We start from the raw sequence: 24,834 nt of genomic DNA on the forward strand, positions 1-24,834 counted from the left end.
ATCTAGAAAAGGAGTCAGCAAACTTTTTTTACTATAATTACATATTTTTTTTTATTGAGGTATAATTGACATATAACATTGTTAGTTTCAGATGTACAACATAATTCAATATTTGTATATATTGTGAAATGATCACACAGTCAGTCTAGTTAACATCTGTAAAGGTCCAGATAGCAAATATTTCAGGATTTTCAGGCCATTCAGTCTCTTGTAATTACTAAACTCTGCTGTTGTAATGCAAAACCAGTCATAAACAATAAGAAATTGAATAAACATGACTGTGTTCATGTAAATAAAACTTTATTTACAAAAATCAATGGTGATACCATTCTCCAATAAAAAGAACCAGGGTTTCTTGGAGAAATGGCTGATTCTAGGCATTGGGCAGGGAGTATATGAGTCAGAAGCATCTTGTGGCACCAGAAAGTAAGGAAGTGCTCAAAAAACAAGAGGACAGGGAGGATGTGAAAGGGACACAGGAGCCGATCTGAAATAGCTCTCAAAACCAAAGCTGGAACAATGTAAGCAATAGAATAAATAAGTAGCTTTAAAATGTAGGTTTTATTATTATTCATCTATGGTGAAGGCTAGCAGATCAAGAGATGACTGCCAGTGTAAAGATGGCTTGTTACTCACGGTTCCTAAGAGGGGGCATGCCACACAGCAGGGGGCCACAGGAGGAGGCACCAGGATTGATCAGGAGGCAGAGGGAGCGAGAGGGAAATGTGGGCAAAAGCCCTTATTGTAGTTTCTGCAGGAAGAAACAGGTGAGGCAAGGGAAGCAGGTTTAGGATTGGCTGATTTAAATAATTTCAGTGGTTCTGGGGCATAGGGGCTGCCTGTAGTTGGCTGGTACCTGGACCTGGCTAATTAGGGCAGAGGAATAGTAGCCCTGAGAGTGAGAACCTGATAGAGGAAGTAGGAGGGGTGCCCATTCTGGGTAGGTTGGTTTGCATTTGAAAGACACACTCAAAGGAGAATCCTTTACTTTCCCTAGAAATTGGCTATCCCTGGGACGGGCAGTCTCTCCAGGCTCAGCAAGACCCCGATGTCAAAGCATCTGAAGCACGTGATTAATACATAATGATGGATGATCATCCAAAACATAAAATAAATATCCATGAGTCCATACTGATATAAATAAAAGATTGAATAATTAAATAAGTGAAGGAGAAGAGACAAATCTCCCTTATAGGATTTCAAATAACTTATCAATATGTAACTACTCCCTGCTCCAGGAGATGAAACTTAATTCCCACTCCTTCCCCACTCCACACCCCCATGATTATGAACTGTGCTTAGTGACTTGCTTCCAAGGAGTATGGAAAAAAAGAAAGAAACTTTACAGTGGAAAGATGCTTTCCTTCTGAGGTAAGGGCAAAATCTAATATCAGAGAGTATTTCATTACCTGGTCCCACAGCTTCTAACCTTCAATCATTTTATACCATTTCCAAGATCTTTTCCTCTTACATCAGTGAATGTGTCTCACAGAGGTAGTAGGTGAACTTCAACAGATTTTTTAAAAGTATGCTTGGTTGCAGAATCTTAGGATGATACCAGCCTCACATCAAGGGGGTCAGACAATGTCCTGGTTCAAGCCTCCCGCCAAAAAATGACAGCTTCTTCCAAATCTCTCCATGTCCACAGTCCCTATAATCAAAAGGGACTAAAATGTTTTCTGATATTTCTTTTCTCTGATTCTATTATTTTCTACCAGTAGACTCTCTCACTCTCTTTGCTAATCCAAGATTTTAAATACCTTCCAATAAATTTGGCATTGTTCTTGGAAAAAGCTAATTGCCTAATTTGTACTTGTCAGTGGAACAGAGGTGGGGATGGTGGGAGAACAGCAAACAATGGAGGTATCCTAAAACAATTAGTTGGAGACAATTTAGAGAATTAGAAAAAAAATCATTATGCAGGGCTTCCCTAGTGGCGCAGTGGTTAAGAATCCGCCTGCCAATGCAGGAGACATGGGTTCGAGCCCTGGTTCAGGAAGATCCCACATGCCTCGGAGCAACTAAGCCCGTGCGCCACAACTACTGAGTCTGCGCTCAAGAGCCTGTGAGCCACAACTACTGAGCCCTCGTGCCACAACTACTGAAGCCCACGCGCCTAGAGCCCGTGCTCCACAACAAGAGAAGCCACTGCAATGAGAAGCCCTCACACCGCAACGAAGAGTAGCCCCTGCTCACCGCAACTAGAGAAAGCCCGCGCACAGCACCGAAGACCCAACGCAGCCAAAAAAAAAAAAAAAACAGATTATTTAAAAAAAATCATTATGCAAATATGTATCTATTAACAGTTATTCAGCTTTGAAAAGGATCATTGCTTAGAATTGAAGAGGACACTCAATTCAGGTTTTCCACCTCGGTTGTTAAAATTCCTTATAATTCATATCAGGCCTCTGAAAGGTTATAAATCTTACTTGTCACTCAATTGTTATTATTATTCTACCAACTGCCTTTATGACTAAGAGTACTTCAGCTGTCTTTCCCGTCACACATTCCCTTTCCATCCTTCTGCTACTCCTTTCTTTGGCAGAGAGAAACTCCCACATGGTCCCCTGGCTTCAGGAAAGCAATCCTCCACATGAACATGTAATCTGTTGAAGCAGAGAATCCAGGAACAGCACCAAGCAAAAGATTTTCTCCTTTTGGTATCTTTAAGGTGTCCTCAACCCTGTTGTGGAGAGAGCTGGCTAGTTCTTATTTTCCTAAAGCCTCGCGATGCCTAAGGGGTGAATGAGAATTGGGCATTTGGCCCTACCCCTCTCTCAGTTGCTCTTGCAGGGCCTTTCTTTGAACCTGTTGGGAATGCCTGTCCCACAGAACCCAAAACTAAGAAAGATCCAGCACGCTGTAATTGCCACTTAATTTTAGGTATGCTCCCTGCTAATCGTGGGTCAAATGTAAATGACTGAAAAATCAATTGGTTTAGAATATGGCCACAGCAGTGTAGCTTTGGTAATTCATCAATAGAGATTTATGCTTAGTCAAGATGACGGTTGGATTGCAAAAGAGTATTTGTAAATTTAGAGACATCATTTCTATTTTTAGATAAAACTCATCAGTGCTTTGAAACACAAACAACGCTTAACCAAAAGAATCCTTTATATGTGTATGTGTCTGTGTGTGTGTATTTCACAATGGTAAAAGCAAAGGAAAGAACAGACAAAAAAGGACATAATCTTGATTATCCAGATTTTTCCCAAACAAGATGTCAGCACCTCAAGGCAAGAATGTTCCCCAAATGGTGTCCCACAATTGGAAATGCTATTCAACAAGATAGGATCAACAGAGAGTCAAAAGAAGATGACTAGGAGAAGGAAGTCACCATTCAATACGAAGAGCCCATTCTGACCAAGGTCAGAGTTGAAAGGTGATTTCAGTGGGTGCAATAGCATTTAATACTCTCAGAATCAGTCATTTTTAGAAATATTGCTGTTCAAGTAGATGAATCTTCATGCATTTTTATTATCGAAACCAAGTCCCCCTAAAACCAAGTTCCCTTACTGAGTTTATGATTAATCTCTCTATCCAAAACTTTATTCCCTTTCTTGTCCCCTCTGACCTCAATCCTGTGCCAACTGAATGCTAATCAACCAGAGTCAGATGACTAAAATTGCTGTTGTCTATAACATCGTTAATGTACTAAAATTGCTATTATAGAATATCATCATTAATGTACAATCTCAAGGTTGTCTCTCCAGGGCTGGATGAGCTCATCCTTGTCTCTATTCATAGACCCTCCATTGCCTCTTAACTGGATTATTGCAAATGTTTCCTTAATTATTTCCCTACTTCTTGCCCCTCTGGCAAGGTCCCCTGTATAGATTTACCCTCTTAATGCATGGCTGTGTTCACCTCACTCCCTCTATTAGTTATCTGTTGCTGTGTAACAGCTTACCCCAAAATGTGGCAGCTAAAATATTTATTATCTCACACAATTTCTGTGGGTCAGGAATCTGGGAACAGATGAGCTAGTGTTGGCAGGAATGCAATTCTCTTAGGCTTGACTGGGCTGGAGGGTCTGCTTCCAAGGTGGTTCCCTCAACTACCTGACAGGTTAGTGCTGATCATCGGCAAGAGGCGTCTTCTCAGTTCCTCATCATATCAGCCTCTCCATAGTGACATCTGAGTGTCCTCATGACATGCAGCCAGCTTCCCCCAGGGTGAGTGATCCAAGAGAGTGCAAAAGAATAATTTTTAAATAGAGTTTTTAATTGGGGCCTGAGGACAGATAGTAATCAGCAAAATGACTGCCTGTAAGATTATTCATTGCTGCATTAATTGTACAAGCAGAAGACTACAAACAGCCTAAATGTACTTCAAGGGAGAACTAGTTAAAGAAATTTGACAGATACAGTGGAAGAAATAGGATGCTTTTTATATTTATATAAAAGGATGTCTAAGATATAACCTCACATGAAAAACATGAGGTATAGAATATAGAACAGCATGTATTGTATGCAAAATATGTGTGTACATGCATACGTATGTGTGTGTGCAATATGTATACATACATATATATTTATATAGAATATATGATTTCTCTGGAAAGATACACAAGAAATTGCTAACTGGAGGTTATGGTTGCCTCCAGAAATCTAGGAAGGGGCTCTGCATGACTCAGGGAAAGATAGAAAGGGAGACTTTCACTGTATGATATTTGTATCTTTTTGTTCTTCCACTTTTATTGAGATATAATTGACATACAGCACTGTATAAGTTTAAGGTGTACAGCATAATGATTATATACATCAATGAAGCGATTATCACAATAAGTTTAGAGAATATCCATCATCTTATATAGATACAAAGTAAAAGAAAAAGAAAAAAACTATTTTTTTCCTTGTGATGAGAACTCTTAGGATTTACTCTCAACTTTCATATATAATATATAGCAGTAATAATTATGTTAATCATGTTGCACATTACATCCCTTGTACTCATTTATCTTATAACTGTAAGTTTCTACTTTTTGACCACTTTCATCCAATCTCCCTCTCCCCACCCCTTGCCCCTTGTAACCACAGTCTGATCTCTTTTTCTACGAGTTTGTTTTTTGAAGTATCATTGACCTACAACACTATGTTAGTTCCTGGTGCACAACATAGTGATATGATATTTCTATACATTACAAAATGATCACCATAAGTGCAGTTACCATCTCTTACCATACAAAGATATTACATTATTATTGACTATATTGAAATATAGTCAATAATAATACAGTTGATATTTCTACCTTTTAAATTATGTGCTTATTCAAAAATTATTTTTAAAAATCCAGACCAATTGTCCACTCGGGGAAAAAAGCCAAAGACAGAGGAGAAGAATAAAATAAATGACTTAGCTATAGGAAAGATTTAGACATCAGAGAGAACTAGATGGAAATACAACTTGGACAGTTACTACTGAAATGTGGGAAACATGCGGTTTCAACCCCAAGTGAGACTCCCAGTTACCTATAGTCTAATTCTGAGAAAGGAGGCCTTGGGGCAGTGGTAGAATTACTTTGGAAACCAAGATGAAAGAAGTTCACTTTTGGAATTACATAAATTGGGAGCTGGGTGAATTTTAGAGATACAATAAATCAGAGATCACAAACAGATAGGCCACTGGCCAGATGCCTATGTGTGTTGTGTTTGGTTGTTTTTAAATGTTATATGAACTGTTAAAGGGTAAACTGAGGCATGTTAAAATTTTTGACTCTATTTGAGCAAAAATCAATTCAAATAGGGCAGCGCCAAACAGGAAGTGCTTAGGAGAACTCCATTGACTGGAGCCTGGGGAGAGAATCTTATAGAGAAAAGGCAGAAGCAAAGCAATTATTGAATGGTTATAGCTTGAAGTCTAGTTGGCTGTTTGCGATTGGTTGTCCTTAGCATTTTGATTTTGTAACCTTGAGGCATTTACAGACTTAGACTTTGGTTTTCTGAGGCAGGCTGCCATTGCATTAGAGCCACCTCAATCTAATGGCCTCCTTGTTTAAGTAATTTAACAAAATTAATTGCCCACATTTGAAGATCAGGAGATTTCACTTTTGTTGTTGTTGTTAAAAAGCTAAATATCTGACTTCTTTAGAAATGTTGGAAGCTCTGGTGGAGAAATCCTGCATTCCTACATGGCAGCCATGGTAGCTTTGTAGAGAGAGGCTGGTACTCCCCAGTTTGCCACGGCTCCCCCCAGCAAGCCAGTTTTCATCACCTGATGAGCTCATGTAAGCATCTCAAGTGAGGAAACTAATGCTCAGAGGCAAACTTTGAGAGCTCATGTCTCCCTATTCCTACTCTCCAATCAAGAGTCATAATCTTGGTTTGTGCCACTACTCAGAATCCTGTCTCTAAATTAATGCCACGACCTCAACCCAGTGGTTGGTTCCAACATCCACAATTGGGAAACCTTTGTTTTTGTTTTTTTTTCCTCCCTCAGGAATCATACAAAACTCACCCAGAATTACAAGGACTGTATCTATCCTGGGATCTTAGACTCTATCTCCTTTCTGTTGTTGTCTGGTCCTAGTGCCAGGTCTAAGAATGCTCCCATTTTCTGCCAAACTTGCAACAGGGCCAGAAGCTTCTTTTGCCATGGCTGAAGAGGAAAAACTTCCTCTACACTCTTATATTGTCATTTGGGAACCGTGAATTAAACTGACAAAAGACAGATTAATGAGAGTTCACAGAAAAAGTTGACTCAAGGAGGCGGTTAGAATTTGGGCTTATGTACTATCTTAATGAGATAAGGGGAAGGGGAGCGCAGCACTTACAGGAAAACAAATGACTTCTTAATAGAGGAGGGGGAGAAAGGGCACTTATTGGAAAACAAATGACTTTCAGGAAAGATAAATAGGTCCTTAGAATAGATGGGAGATACAGCTTTGTGACAATGTGTAAGTGTGATGCCCACTTCTAGTCAATCTTCTCTAGTTGTGGGAGGGGATTTATGACAATTGAGTTCTTTGGGGAGGCTCCACATTTAGGAAGATAATGGAGTTCAGGAAAAAAAGCCAATTCTCAAATGCCTTCAGCTCACAATAATTTTTATGCTGCAGTGGTTATTCTGGACCTCTTTAGACTTATTCCAAGGAGTGGCCGCTGGCGCTAAGACTCAAAGGAGTCTGCTGGTGCCGACCACTAACCCTTCTTTCCCCCCATACCTGCGATCCACACATCTCAAGATGCTGTTCTGAAATGCCACACCTCATAGTGAACCACCTTCCCCTGCTGTGTTCTTTCTGGTCCTGCCCCTTCCCACTGCTTCTCAGGAACCATTGTGGTCTCCACTCCTGAAGACAATGTTACTCAATCTCCAGATATATGTTAGAGTTTTTACATCTGAAACGTGACTTCATTCTCTGGAGTGAGAGCTTCCCTGTTAAGGGATTTAGAGCAAGGTTTACAGGTACTGGGAAGACTAATTGTCCTCAGGTTGTGAGAATTCAACTCAAACTAGCTAAAGATTAAAGAAATTACTGGCTTACATAATGGCAAGTCTAGGGGAGAAGATGGCCTCAACCCCACTATTCCAAGTCACCGTGACTTCTCTATTTTCTGCCTTTGTTTATTTAAACTCTTGGCTTTTTTCCTTCTAACCCTTCCACTGTCTGACACAAGCTATGTCTAAGGCCACATCCTCAGGTCCTCAGAATGGAGGGAGAGTTTCTTATAGATAAAATCCCAGAGTTCCGACCTTGCTTCTATTTCCTAGCAGTTAACTCCTTCCTCAACAGCACAATTGGGATGATAATACCTGCCTGGAAAAGCTGTTGTGATTTTTAAAAATATACGTTAGGGATAATATTGTACAGAGTCTGATACACAGTAGGCGCTCAATAAACATTATTCTGCGCGTGTACAGCAATGATACGTATATACACACTAACATGGGGCCGTTGAGGAGGTTCTAAACGAACCGGACCTGGAGGGCCAGTCGTGCCCCGGGTCTCAGCCTTCGACCCTGAAGTCTCTCAGGCTTTGGGGCAGTGAGGCAGCAGCGCAGCTCTCGAACCCTGGAGTCAAGGAAAAGTTCCGCACCTCAGGGCCGAGAGGAAAACAACGAGGGGGACCAAAGGGCGTGCCAAAACCGCCCTATCCCGCATAGAGCGATGCTGCGTAACCGAGCAGGCTGAGAACCCACCCAGACAAGCTGCGGTGAAAAGAAAACCGCAGCCGCTCTCCTGTGAGCCGAGACCACAGAACAATGAGTTCAAGCTCTGCACGCGGAGGCTCGGGGTGCCGCGCCCGGGGGCGGGCCCAACTCGGGGCCTGACGGGAAACGTAGTGTCTAAAGCTGCGCCAGTGCAGCCCAGTTGCTCGCCGGCCCGGGCTACGCGCAACTACAAGTCCCAGCAAGCCCCGCGAGGCCTTGATCAGCCGCTTTTCGCCGGGAAGGGAGAGGGGCGAACATGGCTGAAGGCAGCAGGGGCGGCTCAACGTGCGGCGGCGGGGTGGGTGGCAGGCAGAACCCGGTCCCCAGCAGTGGCGGCTGCAACTTCCCAGAGTACGAGCTTCCTGAGCTGAATACGCGCGTTTTCCATGTGGCCGCTTTCGGGGAGTTGTGGCTTGGCCGGCTGCGCGGGGAAGGGGACTTGTCGCTGAAGGAGCCGCCGGCACCGGCGCTGCCCGGGGGCCGAGGGGCTGCCGACTCCAGCCGGGAGGATGAGGCCGTGGCCCGGGATCTGGGCTGCAGCCTGGAAGCGGCAGCCGAGCTGAGGGCGGTGTGCGGGTGAGTGCGGGGCCGAGGGGCTCTTGCGGCTTGAAGTCAACCCGGGTGCAGCCTTGCTCCTGTGCGCCCCTGGGCCTCATCATGGGGGCGGGCCTGTGGTTTACTCCCCGGGGTGGAAGGGCCGCCCTATCAAAGCTTTCCCGGAACAACGGGACAAGTCCCGTGATGGGAATGCACAGTTTCTGCTAGTGGGATTGAAGGCACGAGAGAGCTGCATGAAAGATTAATTTTTCTATTCACTAGTTTTTAAAGTGCTTATTAATGTAGGAAAGCAATCAGAGTAACAGCGACGTGTATCTGTCTTTGACAAGACACTTTGACGACGGAGGAACCTTAGTTTATGATGAGGCTGGAAGGAGATTTAACCACAACAGTGTCAAAACCTTGATTATCTCTGGTCTCTTTTGGGGACCTCCTGGGTATGCTATTATTGATATTCTTCAAAGTGCCTTATTTTAAATGAAAATATAAAAATAACGATCTCTTTCTCCATTTAACAGTATTGGCCGCCTTCAACCAGCCGTATATCCCTTTCTTTATAGAATATCGGCACAGAATTCGCCTTTAATTCTGGTTATCTGATTGCTTAATTATTCAGTGATGTATTTAGGACACAAGCCCTGCTTGCTAAGGACAGGATGCGGTGATTGCTTTGTTTGTTTCTTTTTGTTTTAGTCTTGATAAACTGAAGTGCCTTGAGGAAGGGGAGGATCCAGAAGTCATCCCAGAAAATACTGACCTAGTGACTTTGGGGTATGGAGGACTTTGCTTTTGTTACTTGCTACTTATTTAAATATTTTTTCAACATTATATTATTCGAAAGTTGACAGTGTGGTATTGCTATCACCCCACCTCCTAAATTCAACCATTGTTGACATGTGGCCGTATTGGCTTTAGCTGTATGTGTTTGAGATACCTGGTGTGTGTCTTTTTCTATTGCTGAACCATTCAGTAAGTTGCAGACATCATGATAATTTACCGCTAAGTACATCAGCATATAGCTTCTAAAAGTATGATGCTACTACTTAATCAGAGTGGTATTATTATACCTAAGAAAATTAACAGTAACAGCATTATCTCTAATATCCAGTCCATATTCAAATTTGTGTTTATTTTTAAGTGTTTACAAAGGTACAGTTAATCCACTTAGACTTTGGGGGTGGCAAGCTAAATACTCTGATAGTGTGGTAAAGGACTCGTTTTTTAAAATTTTCTGTCAGATCGATACTTTTGTAAAATAGGATAAAATGAATTACTAGAAAAATGAAATTAAAAGGCAAACATAATAAAACTCCCAAGTTTTTTATCATTAAATTCAACAGTAATATTACTGTCATATAGGTGTGAACATTTCTAAATGCTTTCTCTCATTGTCTGTACTGATTGGATAACAAATAGCTCATAGATCAATTCCGGTCTGCCAACCACATTTTGAGAAAGGCTGCTCTATGGTAATACTATTATAGAGAAACTGCATGTAATAGTGAAATTTGTAATTTCCAGTTTGTAGCCCGCTTACTTTGCACCATCTCAGCTATGTTGTCATCCTTTATCCTACCCTTTCTATTGTCCCCTTCAAAAATTCAGGCAGGCGTTTCGACCCTACCTTGTTGTTGGGTTTTTTTTTGTAATTGTCAAATCTGTTTCTCTTATCCCTGTTGGCTAACACTTACATTAGCAACACTTGGAGCACTATAAAAGGTTCCTGTCTTTCCTAGGTCCTGTGTTTTCTCCTGACTTATCCATCATGCTATCACCTAAGCATGCTCATTTGCTGAGAAATTGTCAATGGCTCAACCTCTCCTCTATGGGCAAATTTCAGATTTTTTTACTTAGACATTTGAAACCTTCCACATAGCCCAGATCTGCCTTTCTTGACTTGTTTTCAGTCATTTTCTCTTTCAGTGCCTCAGGATGCACATGGCCCCTCTCCCAACTGAACCCTAACCAGTCTTTGAGTCCCTAACATTATTTCCACATCTCTACAACCCATCTATCTCCCTTTGGAAATAGATACACTTGTAATGTCTAGAATTCTTCTAATATTTCTAAAGTCCTTGAAGGCTCATTGAGAGTCCAAGCTCCTTCATCTGTGAATTGCCCTTAAGCCTGTCAGACTGCTTTACTCCATTTGGTACCCTTTAACTATTGTTGATTGATTATTTGGATTTTTTTCTAAAATGCACATCTGATTGTCTCACTCTCTTACATAAAATCTTTCAATGGTTCTTAGGCAAAGTCCTGAGTTCTTAAATGGATCACAAGGTCCTCTATAGAATGGATCTTGCTGATCTTTTCGGCCCTACATCCCTGCAGTGCTCCAGCCATGTTACACTGTTTTTCAGTTCCTAGAATGTGCTCTCTCATCCTAGGCCTTTGCCTAGAACACTCACACTTCCTTATCCCCCAGTCTGGCTAACTTCTACTCATCTTTCAAGTTTTAGCTGAAGGACTAAGGACTCCATCTAGCTCCCCTTTTATGCTCATGTAGCCGCCGATACTTCTCTATTGAAATACTCTTCACACTTATACTGTACTTATTTAATTTTCTGTCTTTTAGCTAAACTTAAAAGTTCCATAAGCTGTGTCTGTCACACCCACTGCCATGTCCCTCATTCCTAGAATTTTGGCATAGAATAATAGGGAGTCAGTAGATATTTGTAGAATGAGTGGAATAAATGAAACTTGCATAAACCTAAGGAAGCGATTTTTTAGAGATTGGCTAAAAGAAGAAAGTTGATGATATTTATAAACAGACTTCTTTTTTCTATAGTTAATTACATGCTAATTGGCTTATAATGATGTTATTGAGCTATGTGAAATAGTAATTTTCAGACTGCTTTACACAGTGCTTCCCCTGGCTATTTTCTGTTACTAGATCAACTGGATCTCCTTGGTTGTCTTCTAGTCCCTTCCATAGGAAATGTGAGTAGAATTATATGTATAATCTAATGTAAAAGGAGTTAGTGCAGCATTCCTTAGCTGGGATCATTTTGATGTACTTTAAAACTATTATATTTAAAATAAGACTAATCTTAATCTTAACAGTAGCAGAAGTGAATTAGGCTTGTGCCAAAAGCCAAAAATCTGTATCTTTATGCTTTCTCTTTCACTAAACCTTCCTTTCTTTTCTCTACCAATAACTTAAAAACATGAAGTAAAAACAAAACCTAAGTACATGACCCCTTTATTGTGGCATAAAATACATTTCTGGCACTTCTTGTTTTCTCCAAAGGTTAAGCAACATTGTTTTTAATACAATAGCTTGTAAATAGAATATTTAAGAATATAATCTAAGAAAAATTTCCAGAATGGGGAAGAAAACCCAAATCTACAAATTAAAAGGGCTCACTGGTTACCTGGGAAAATTAACTCGGAATTATCAACTCTGAGATGTATCCTGGTAAAACAGTTACGTTTCAGAGAGAAAATGGGTAACAAGGGGCATTAAAAAATATATAAATACAAAGGTAACCACTGGAACAAAAATGCAAATACCAAACCTCCCTCTGCAATTTCTAAAAAATAGACAAGCAGAAAGACACGTCTCATAATGAAAAAAACAGCTAATATAACAAAATACATACAATTAGAAAATGTAATAGAATTGAGGCCAAAGGCATCAGTTTTTCTGCAGTCTCATAAAAGGGTTTAGAGTAGGGTCACAAAACAAAAACCTTACAGAGACAACAGACACATCTAAAATAAAGTAATTCAGAGAGGCTAAAAATAAATGGTGGGACAAAAGTATACCAGATAAATGGAAAGAAAAATTGAGCAGATGTAATGGTCCCGATAACAGACTAATAAAATTCAAGTCCCCAAACATTAAATATGACAAAGGACACATTTTAGTGCTAAAAGCCACAAACCACAGTTAAGATAGAATACTTATAAATATACATACCCCAAAGAATACAGCAACCAACTTTATAAAACAAAACTATAGGGGATACAAGGAAACATAGCTAGAAACACACTAACAATAGGGCACTTTAACACACCAATCTCAGCACAAGACAGATCAACTGGCTAAAAATAAGTGAGGCGGTAAGAGCTCTAAACAACATAATCAGTAGGATATGTCTTATGGAGATACATATATATACATAAAATTTATAACCCAGTATTAGAGACTGCGTGGCACATTCACAAAAATTGGTTATACATTAGGTCACAGAGGAAACATCATAACATCCATTGAGTAGAAATAAAACCAACAGCACTTTCTGATCACAACATAATAAAACTAGAATTTACTAACAAAAACAAAAATCAGGCCATTCTAACATGGAACTGTTCTAACAGGGCTATTGTTACAACATGGTAAAATATATATACTTTAGTTGTAAAGCTAGTATCTTATTTAGTAGAGAAGCAGTACATGTATTCCTGCTAAGATCTGGAATCAGCAAGCATGCCTAGTATCTCACTGCTTTGCAGCATTGAATTATAGGATTAGCCATGCAGTTTGACAAGAGGAATCAATTAGAAGCATAAGAGTAGATAAAGAAGAAAAACTAGCTCTATTTGTGAATGATTTAATGGTATTACCTGGAAAAGAAATCAATGCTAAAACAGACAAAAAACAAAAAAGAATTGTGTAAGAGCAGGATACAAAATTGATAAATAAAAAAAATAACCTTCGTAGTTACAAACAGTAAACAATTAGAGGACATAATGGTGGAGGAAAACCCCATTTACAATAGTTAAAAAGGTTAAATACTTAAGAATAAATTTAATAAGAAATGTGTAAAACTGAGGTAAGGGAAAATTTTAAACCCTCCTGAAAGACTCAGAAAAAAATCTTGAAAACGTTGAAAGATATCCTCTGTTCTTGAATAGGAATACTAAGCATTATAATGTTGTTAGTTCTTTCTAAGTTAATTTACAGATTAAGTGCAATCCCAATAAAAATACTAAAAGTATTGGTTATTTTATGGAGTTAGACAGTTGATAATAAAGTTCATATGGAATATATTCAAGAATAACTAGGAAAAAACTGGGTGAGGAGGAGAAAATTGTGAGTGCCTGGTTATTTTACCATATATTAAAATATACTACAAAGTCTTTATAATTAAAACAGTGGGTACTAGCTCATGAATAGACAAATAGACCAGTGGAATAGAAGAGAAAGTCCAGTTAGATTCAAATGCATATGGAAATTTAGTATGACGCTATACACAAGAATAAACTCCAAAGGGATTGGGATCAAAATGTAGAAAATGAAACATACCTACCTTGGTGTAGTGAAAGGCTTTCTAACTATTATTTAAATCCAGAGGTAATAAAAGGAAAAGATTGATAAAATTGACTACATATAAAAATTTAAAATTTTGCATGACAAAAAACACCATAAACAAAGTCAAAAGACAGCTGCCAGACTTGGAGAAAATATAACATATACACAAAGAGCTGGTAACCCAAATATATAATACCTTAAAAGTTGAGGGACAAAGACCAAAAACCCAAAGGGAAAATGGGGAAAAGATATGAACCAGTAACTCACACACAAAAAAGATATAAAAATGACTCACAAACATGAAAAAATGTTCATGCAGATTCATTATTAGAGAAATGCAAGTTAAAATGACAGATACCTTTTTTCTCCTATCAGACTGGCACAAATTTTAAAATATACATTCTTTTGATGAGGCTGAGGGAAGCAGGCATTTTCAGACATTCCTGATGGAAACGTAAATTGATAACAGCCCTCCTCTAGGGAAATTTGGTAATGCCCAACACAAAATTACATAGGCACTTAGCAGTCCCACTTCTAGCAATCTCTACTGAAGATATACCTCCAACAATATGAAAGTTTATTATGCATAAGGTTATTTGTTGCAGCATTGTTTGTAATAGCAAATATTTGAAATATCCTAAATATACATACATAGGAGAGTGTTGAAGAAATTATAGGACATCCACAGAGTGCAGTATTGTGTAGCTGTGCTAAAGGATAAGGAAGGATGAACCAATAGAGAGATTTCTAGGAAATACTGTTACGTGACAAAAGCAAAGCCCAGAAGCATACGTTACCCTTCATGTAAAAAAGAAGTTTCACTGGGTATCAATTTATTGGCTCTCATCTAAAAGTGTACCCTTTTTGCCTGCTCTGTAAAAATGAGTCTCAGCTCTTTAAATATTTTTCCTTTCCCAACTGGCACAGTATTAAGCTTTGTCAGTAAAGGGCACAGGAGAGACTTTGCATGAGGAAGGAGTTCTGCTTCTTGGTGCCATGTGCTGGCTCAGCAGGGTCCTGCAGCGCACACAGCTTCCCCAGCATCCAGCTCCCGCAGTACCCGGCAGTCAGTAACACAGAGCTTTCCCTGCCACTCCACTCCCCTTGAAACCTCCCTGGAAAAGCTTTTCCTGGCACCCTTGAGGGCAGATTTCCAGCAGGTTCCACTGATGGCACCCTAGCAACTTCTCTGCCATTCAGCAAGTCACAGCCATTCCCTCTCCAACAAGGTCTGGCTCTCAGTCCTGGGGGAAGAAAAGGGAGCCTTCCTTGGGTATTCTTTCTTAGCGCAAGGGGTAGGGTTCCTTGTATCTGCTATTCCTGTATTCTCTAGCGTTCTCTACTTCTTACTTGCCAGTCCCTCATTACTCCAGTCCTCTGTTAAAAGTTAATAATTCTTCAGATTAAGCTTTCTCTGTTCAAATTACTGTTTAGTTTTTTTCTCCTAATTGAACTCAGACTGACACAAAAAGGAATATAAGAAAATACATAGGTATCTGTGTATTTGAACAAAAGAAGTGGAGAGGGTAAACCAGAACTGTAGAGATTGGTGGCCTGCGGTGGGTGGGTAGGAAAGGGGTGGAAAGAAAGGAGGAAATAGGTACAGGTTAGTGGTCGGGACAAAGAGGGAATGATACTTCTCTGAATATGTATACTTTTTATAACTCTCTTAGAATCATAGTAGTGTTTCACATATCTTTTACACAACCCAAAAGTAATCAGACAATTAAAACCAGCCAAGATATAGGGGGAGACCCAAAATAGAATGTGAAAACTAACAAATGCGTCTAATTGTGTTACAAATCAATAGCATAACAACACTGAAGAGAATTAGGAAGAAAGATCTAATCTGATTCTGTATAAAAGTGTACTTGGATTCGGTGTTGTAAGGCTGAAGACAAAAAGAACTACTAATTATTAGTGTTTTTCACAGGGGTGTAGGTTAGCAATTCTGAAACCATGTTTTTTTAAAGAACCGAATGTGTAAGTGAATAGATTAGAGATAAAGGGAGCTGGGTTTCTCACTTGTGGAGAAAAGTTATAAACAAGGAAAGGTTGAAGGCTAAAATGAATCCTGATTTTAGTTTGGGATTAGAAGTATTAGTATAAACTCAATGGCTTTAAAAATATATAACAGAGTATTGGGTTAAATAAACTACATTATTGAAGTTAAAAAATATGTAAACAGAAAAATACAGAAACACAGATATTTGTACATGTGTGGTTTAATATATATATGTATGTTTCGTACCTCTCTCTGCTGAGAGTCCTGGAAGCAGTGACTGCAGTAACAATGGGAATACCTCGTGCTCCGGTACAGGTGTCTAAACCTCTCTCCAGTGAAGGAACTAGGGCTCCTAGGAGAAGTGGTTGGATTCCAGGGCTGAGACACGAAAATACAGGGTGAGCCTTGAGCATCTTCTGTGGTGCCAGAAAGTAAGGAAATGTTTAACAAGAAAAAAAAAAATGATGACTTGTTGAAAGAACAGAGCCAACTTGAAGGAGCTCCTAGTGGCCAAAACTAGAATAATTTGAGCAACAGAATAACAATAGTATTAGATTTTAACCTGTAGAATAAAGTAAATATTTATGAGTTCATACTAATAATATAAATAACCAAAGAAATAAATAAATGGGAAGAAAGAGGCAGGTCTTCCTCATAATACCAATGAATAAATGTTAAAGGAGGAAAATAGAGAATCACTGTTAGGTATAAACCACAGTAATAAGTGTTGTAGACAAAATCTACTGGTGAATGCTAAAATTCCTGGATGAAAGTTTGAGGAGAAACAAGATTTGCATAGTCTCAAAGTATCTCCCCCCAAACACTTATCAGGGACAAAGGAAAAGAAAATATCTTTCTAGTGTAAGAACCTGGCAGACAGGAGCTTAACCAAGGTAAATATCTACAGGAATAAGACATACTAATATTAACATTATGAACTTCAGGAGGATACAGTGAGAAGGAAAACATCATTCTTGTGGTATTCTTGTCAAAAGTTTATAAGCTTACTCCAATTATGAGGCAACAGCAATTAAACCCAAATTGAAGGACTTTCTATAAAAACACTGATTAGGGCTCTTTGAAAGTGTCAAGGTCATAAAAGACAGACTGAGGAACTGTAAAAGACTGGAGGGGAAAGGAGAAATAAATGCAATGTGGTGTCTGAATAGGATCCTGGGACAAAAAAAAGAGGCACTAAAGTTAAAAATTTGTGAAATTCAAAAAAGTTCTTTAGTTAATAATACTGTATTAATGTTAATTTCCTGGTCTTGATAATTATTCTATGAACATGTAAGATGTTAACAGGGAAAGCCAGGTAAGAGATATAAGGGAATTCTTTGTACTATTTTTGCAGCCTTTCTTTAAGTCTAAAATTAGTTCAGAATAAAAAGCTAAATATTAAAGATATTTTTGAAGCCCCAGTAAAGAATGTTGAAGTTTGATTTTTCTTGTAACAGGGTTAGAAAGAGACTTCTGGAACACCGGGAAGAAACCATAACGATAGACCGGGTCTGCAGACAAGAAACATTTGCTTATGAGATGGTAAAAGTCTTATCTTTTCTACCTTTTCCCATGAAACAAACTCTCATTGATGTTAGTGATGACTGTATGGTGGCTTTATATCGGATGTGCTTAGTTGGAAACAAATTAGAGAAACTTCACTGGGACTGGGAACTAGTAGGAGAAAAAGACCGATAAAATTCAAGTGATGGGGAGTTCCCTGGCAGTCCAATGGTTAGTACTCCACTTTCACTGCCGAGGGCACAGATTCGATCCCTGGTCGGGGAACTAAGATCCCGCAAGCCGTGCAGTGCAGCCAAAAAGAAAAAAAATTCAAGTGATGGCACATTTTCCTCTCAGATCTCTGCCTTTATTTTTGCTTTTACTTTGGTCTTGCCCTCTGTATTAGGCTAATTTCATGCCTTTCACCACCCTCTTTCTGATATTTTTGTTCTGCTCCTGATTTTGGTTTAACTATATTCTTTTCTAATCCATTATTTCTTAGCTAAAACCCTCAGAATAATTTAAGATGATGAATAATGAGGAATTAAGTGTTAGTAGACATGATAGGTTCATTCAGTACATGTTCTTGACAACTTATTACGAGCCAAATGCTGTTTTAGGCACTTAATAGTGCAGAAGGGCATCTGTTTTCTCTCTCACTCATTTTTATAATTGGTAAAATTTACATAACATAAAATTTAACATTTTAACCATTTTAAATGTTCATTTAAGTGGCATTAAGTACATTCACAATGCTGTGTAAGCATCACCACTATTTTCTGAACTTTTTCATCATCCCAAACAAATTCTATACCCATTAACACCAACTCCCCATTCTCCCTTCCCCCAGCCCCTGGTAACCTCTGTTCTACTTTCCATTTCTGTGGATTTGCCGATTATAAATATTTCATATAAGTAGAATCATGCAGTATTTGTCCTTTTGTATCTGGCCTGTTGTACTTACTATAATGTTTTAATGGTTCCTCCATGCGGTAGCATGCATGAGAACTTCATTCCTTTTTATGGCTGAATAATATTCCATTGTATGGATATGCCACATTTTGTTTATTCATTCATCTGTTGTTGTGGACATTTGGGTAATTGCTTCCTTTTGGCTATCGTAAATAATGCTATAATGAACATTAGTGTACAAGTATCTGTTTGAGTCCATTTTCAGCTCTTTTCAGTATATACCAAGGAGTGGAATTGCTTGGTCATATGGTAATTCTAGGTTTAACATTTTGAGGAACTACCAAACTGTTTTCCACAGGGGTTGAATTATTTTATATTCCCACCAGCAATGCAGGAGTGTTTCAGTTTCTCCACATTCTTGTCAACATTTGTTATTTTCTAGGCTTTGATAATAGCCATCTTAATGGGTGTGAAGTGGTATTCATTATGGTTTTGATTTGCATTTCCCTAATGATTATTGATGTTGGGCATCTTTTCATGTGCTTTTTGGCCATTCATATACTTTCTTTGGAGAAAGGTCTATTCAAGTCCTTTGAGTCCTTTGCCAGTATTTAAATTGGCTTGTTTGTCTCTTTGTTTTTGAGTTGTGAGTTCTTGGTGTGTTCTGGATACTAGACGCTTACCATATGTATAACTTTAAAATATTTTCTTCCATTCTGTGGATTGTCTTTTTACTCTCTTGATAGTGTCCTTTGATGTACAAAAGTTTTAAAATTTGATAAAATACAATTTATCTGTTTTCTTTCGTTATTTGTGCTTTTGGTGTCATACTTAAGAAACAATCGCCAAATCCAATGTCATGAAGATTTTATTTTACCCTGTTTTCTTATAAGAGTTTTATAGTTTTAGCTCTTAAGTTGTTGATCCATTTCTAGTTAATTTTTATGTATGGTATAAGGGAAAGGTTCAACTTCATTCTTTTGCATGTGGATATTCAGTTTTCCCAGCACAAAAGACTGCCCTTTCCCTATTGAGTGGTTTTGGTACCTTTATTAAAAGTCAGTTGACCAAATAAGGTTTATTTCTGAGTTCTCTATTCTATTTCATTGGTCTGTATGTCTGTCCATATCCTGGTACCACATTGTTTTGATTACTGTGGCTTTGTGGTCATTTTTGAAATTTGGAAATGTTAGTCTGCCAATTTTGTTCTTTTTCAAAATTGTTTTCATTATTCATGGTCCCTTGAAATTCCATACGAATTTTAGGATGAGTTTTTCTATTTCTGTAATAAGAACAGAAAAAGCATTGAGGTTTTGATAGGGATTGCATAAAATCTGTATATTGTTTTGGGTAGCATTGTCACCTTAACGATATTGTCTTCCAATCCATGAACAAAAGATGTCTTTCAGTTTGTTTAGGTTGTCTTTAATTTTGTTCAGCAACATTTTGTAGTTTTTTTGTGTGTACAAGTCTTTCATCTCCTTTGTTAAATTGTTTACTAAGTATTTTATTTCTTTCCTTGCTATTTTAAATGGAATTGTTTTCTTAATATTCTTTTCAAATTGTTCATTGCTATTGTATAGAAATACAACTGATTTTTGTGTTGGTTTTATATCCTACAACTTTGCTAAATTTATTAGCTCTAACAGGATTTTTTGTGTGTGTGAGTTCTTTAGGATTTTTTACGTAGAAGATCATGCATGTCATCTGCAGAGATAACTTTATTCTTTTCCAATTTGGTTGCTCACTTGACCTGTCCTCCTTCCTCCCTCCCTCCCTCCCTCCCTCCCTCCCTCCCTCCCTCCCTCCCTTCCTTCCTTCCTTCCTTCCTTTTCCCCCTAATTTCTCTGGCTAGAATTTCTCTAGTACTTTGTTGAATAGAAGTGGCAGAAGTGTACAACCTTATCAATCTTTAACTATTGAGTATTAGTTTAGCTGTGGGCTTTTCATATATGACTTTTATCATATTGAGTAAGTTCCCTTTGATTCCTATTTTATTTAATGTTTTTTTTCAAGAAAGGGTATTGGATTTTGTCAAATGTTTTTTCTGCATCAATTGAGATGATGTGTTGTTTTCCATCATTCTATTAGTGTCGTATATTACATTGATTTGCATTTGTTGAACTACCCTTGCATCCTGAGGATGAATCCCCCTTGGTTGTGATATGTGATCCCTTTTATATGCTGCTGAACTTGTTTTGCTAGTATTTTGTTGAGAATTTTTATATTTATATTTATTTATAAGGGTTGTTGGCCTGTAGTTTTCTCATAGTGTCTTTGTCTGACTTTGGTATCAGAGTACGCTGATCTCATAGAATGAGTTGGGAAGTATTCCCTCCTCTTCAGATTTTTTGGAGGACTTCAGGAAGGATTGATAAATTCACCAGTGAAGCCATCTGGTCCTGGGCTTTTCTTTGTTAGGAGGTTTTTAATTTCTGATTTAATTTTCTTACTTGTTACAGGTCTATTCATATTTTCTGTTTCTTCTTGAATTAGTTTTGATTATTTCCTTCCTTCTGCTGGCTTTGGGTTTAGTTTTCTTTTTCTGGTTCCTTAGGTTATTGGTTTGAGATTGTTCTTTTCTAATGTAGATGTTTAGAGCTGTCAGTTTCCCTCTTTGTACTGCTTTTGCTGCATCCCAGAAGTTTCTTATGTTGTGTTTTTGTTTTCATTTGTTTCAAGGTATTTTGTAATTTCCCTTGTGATTTCTTTTTTGACCCATTGTTGTTTAAAAGCATGCTGTTTAATTTCTACATGAAATTTTTCAGTTTTCCTCCTGTTACTGATTTCTAGTTTCATTCCATTGTGATCAGAAATTATACTTTTAAAAAAAATTTATTTATTTTATTTATTTATTTTTGGCTGTGTTGGGTCTTCGTTGCTGCATGCGGGCTTTCTCTAGTTGCGGCAAGCAGGGGCTACTCTTTGTTGCGGTACATGGGCTTTTCATTGCGGTGGCTTCTCTTGTTGCGGAGCACAGGCTCTAGGCCCTCGGGCTTCAGTAGTTGCGGCACACGGGCTCAGTAGTTGTGGCTCACGGGCTCTAGAGCTCAGGCTCAGTAGTTGTGGCGCATGGGCTTCGTTGCTCCACGGCATGTGGGATCTTCCTGGACCAGGGCTCGAACCCGTGTCCCCTGCATTGGCAGGTGGATTCTTAACCACTGCGCCACCAGGGAAGTCCCAGAAATGATACTTTTAATGATTTTAATTTTTTTAATATATTAAGACTAGTTTTGCAGGGTGTAGAATTCTTGGTTGACTGTTTTGTTTTTTTTCATGACTTTAAATATATCATTGCACTGCCTTCTTGTCTCCATGGTTACTGGTGAGAAACCATCTTTTTAAAAAAAATGTTTGTTTGTTTATTTATTTATTATTTTTGGCTGTGCCGGGTCTTAGTTGCGACATGCGGACTCTTAGTTGCGGCATGTGGACTTCTTAGTTGTGGCATGTGGACTTTTTAGTTGCGGCATCCCTGCGGGATCTAGTTCCCTTACCAGGAATCGAACCCGGGCCCTCTGCCTTGGGAGCATGGAGTCTTACCCACTGCACCACCAGGGAAGTCCCGAGAAATCATCTTTTAATCTTATTGAGGAACCTGATTTCCTTTAGTTCTTTGTTTATGGTTTCCTTTAGCTAATTGAGTGCGTTTAAGACAGCTGATTTAACATCTTAGACTAGTAATTTCAATGTTTGGGCTTCCTCAATGGTAGTTTCTGTCAAATTCTTTTTTTTCTTTTGAATGGGCAATATTTTCCTGTTTCTTTGTGTATTTTATAAGTTTTTGTTGAGAACTAGACATTCTGAGTGTGTTTTTTACTTGTTGAGAGCTGGAGCTGTTTGTGACATTTCCAAACTATTTTTCCAACGTGTAGTCCTTGTTGTGTACAGGCATACCATATTTTATTGCACTTTACTTGATTATGCTTCACAGATATTACGTTTTTTTTTACAAAATGAAGGTTTGTGGTAACCCTCCATTGAGCAAGTCTATTGGCACCATTTTTCCAACAGCATTTGCTCACTTGATGTCTCTGTCACATTTTGGTAATTCCCACAATATTTCAAACTTTTTCATTATATTTATTTTGGTGATCTATGATCAGTGAACATTGACATTATTACTACAACTTGTTGAGGGTCAGAAGGTAGCATTTTTTAGCAATAAAGTGTTTTAAATTATGGTCTGTACATTGTTTTTGGGGGCATAATGCTATTATTGCACACTTAATAGACTACAGTATAGTGTAAATATAACTTATGTGCATTGGGAAACCAGAAAATTCATATGATTCACTTCATTGCAGTATTTGTTACTGCGGTGGTCTGGAGGTGAACCTGTGATATCTCCAAGGTATGCCCGTATGGTCACTGATGTTTCTGATTAATTATCACTTTGGTCAGCCAGTGACCTGACCAAAATTTCCTTAAATGTCTGACTCCACAAAGGGTCCTGTGTCTTTAAATTTTCCAGTGGATACTGCTGGGGGAAGCCACTGCTGGTAAAACTGAAGGCAAGTATCTGCACCAGGCCCTCAGGGCATTGCCAGGCCAACCAAATCACACCCCCAGTTTTTGGAGAACAAGATCCCACTGCTCGTCCTGGTGTCGGCCACCTTTTCCAAGACCACAGGCTGCCGTCTCCACATCTGCAACAGGGCTAAATGATGGTAGTTCTTAGCCCATGGTAGTTAGTTTATACCCTCTGCTAACCTAGGAAAGATCAGCAGCTTGCTCCTTCAGCAGGCACTGACCTGGTTGATACAAGTGTCTGATCAGGTTCCAGAGTGCCAAAACAGTTGATTCCAGTCTCTTTCCATCTTAATGGTTGTTTTGCTGGAGGGACTGATCCCCTAGAGCTTCCTGCTGTGCCATTTTGCACAATGTCACTACCACCTGTTTTTAAAACATCTTTTGCACCTTTACTTCTTAACCAGTCCTCCCTGGTGGCCTCTATTTTATAGTTATTAAGCACATATAAAAGAGAGTGTGATGTATTGATGGATTAAAGATGTGACAGTGTAGTAAAAAAACAGGTTTTAGAGTCAAACAGATTTGTATTTGCATTCTAACTCTGATTTGCCTTGGGTAAATTGGTGAACCTAAGCTTCATCTGTCAAATAGCTTTCATGATAATATGAGAAGAGGTATGTAAAAGTGTTAGTAACTGCCAGTATTATACCAACATTAGGTGATACTCCTGTTTTATCATCAATTGCTAAGCACTTAGTGCCAAATGTCTTATTAGATGCTTTATTATACATTTCCAGCAACCATTCTGTAAAATAAGTATTTTCTGTTTTTTATAGATGATGAAACTAAAGCTTAGAGAGGTTTTTAACAATTTTCTTGAAATGGAATTAGGAGTCAAACCCAGGGCTGACTCAAGCCCTTGCTTATAGCCCTTATTCTACACTGCCTCTGATCTGGATCACAGTGTCTGATTTTAATGTCTTTATTAACTTGTTTTCCTTCTTCAGGAGTCACATGCCATAGGAAAAAAGCCTGAAAATCCAGCAGACATGATTGAAGAAGGAGAGCTTATCCTATCTGTGAATATCTTGTACCCTGTTATATTTCATAAGGTCAGTAGTAAAACCTTTTGGATTCACAGATAATATGAGTGACTTTTGTCAAAGAATTTAATTATTTGAAATTTAATTATTTGAACCTTATTTGAACCAAAATAAATGCAAGCATATGCTGTCTCATATGACATTCTGTCTATATTCTTGGGTTCTTTTTTATATAAGGAATATGGTAAATAAGGTCAGATTTCAAATTATCTCTTGAGTAATAGGATTACAGTTACAGCGTTGGAATGTATACCTGATTTCTGTATTAGTAGCAACTGGAAGTGTATGTAAATCCACAGTGATTCTGAAAATACGTATTCTTGAGGATTGTTTTTTTTTTTGCAGAAAAACTGGTGAAGGAAGGGGGTGGAGTTTTTTTTCACCAATTCAAAATTCTTGGGAAGTTATTGAACTAGCTAAAGACAGCTCTTCTTAGATGAAAATGAAGAAAGTTAACAGGTCAGGGGTATCCAGGAATTTCTTAAGAATCTCTAATAAAGAGAACTCTATCCCAGCCCAGAGTGTATATATTCTTGATTCTCCAAATACATGTATCATAAACTTTTATAAGGTTTCATTGAAATATTACTCTACATAAATTGCACTTGTGAATAAATAGACTTTTATGAATCATCTGGGAAATAGTACTAATTACCTTGTTTGATTAAGATCTCAAATTATCAATCAAAACAAAGCAAAACAAAACCAATAAAACCAAACCTCTGCATTTATAACATGCGGGTAGTGTATAGATTGCTTGACTTCAATGAGGTAACTTCCAGGAAAATTTAAAAGACAGTGAAGTTATATTCCAAAGCTGCTTCATGTTAATGTCACTGTAGTAGCATCTTGATTATAAAATTTAG

At 38.3% G+C, this 24,834-nt stretch overlaps 1 protein-coding gene across 1 annotated transcript in view; it reads left to right on the forward strand.

Moving 5' to 3' along the window:
* The first annotated feature begins 8,397 nt into the window (after window positions 1–8,397).
* Window positions 8,398–24,834, forward strand: part of SNAPC3 (small nuclear RNA activating complex polypeptide 3) — a 35,149-nt gene continuing 18,712 nt past the window's right edge. Inside the window, exons 1-4 of the mRNA XM_061200459.1 lie at window positions 8,398–8,730; window positions 9,406–9,483; window positions 17,435–17,519; window positions 23,873–23,977. Coding sequence (XP_061056442.1) covers window positions 8,411–8,730; window positions 9,406–9,483; window positions 17,435–17,519; window positions 23,873–23,977 — 588 coding nt within the window. The 5' untranslated portion in view covers window positions 8,398–8,410. The remainder of the gene's footprint in view (window positions 8,731–9,405; window positions 9,484–17,434; window positions 17,520–23,872; window positions 23,978–24,834) is intronic.

The sequence above is a fragment of the Eubalaena glacialis genome, chromosome 9 (assembly GCF_028564815.1).
Source record: "Eubalaena glacialis isolate mEubGla1 chromosome 9, mEubGla1.1.hap2.+ XY, whole genome shotgun sequence".
NCBI classification, from domain to species: Eukaryota; Metazoa; Chordata; class Mammalia; order Artiodactyla; family Balaenidae; genus Eubalaena; species Eubalaena glacialis.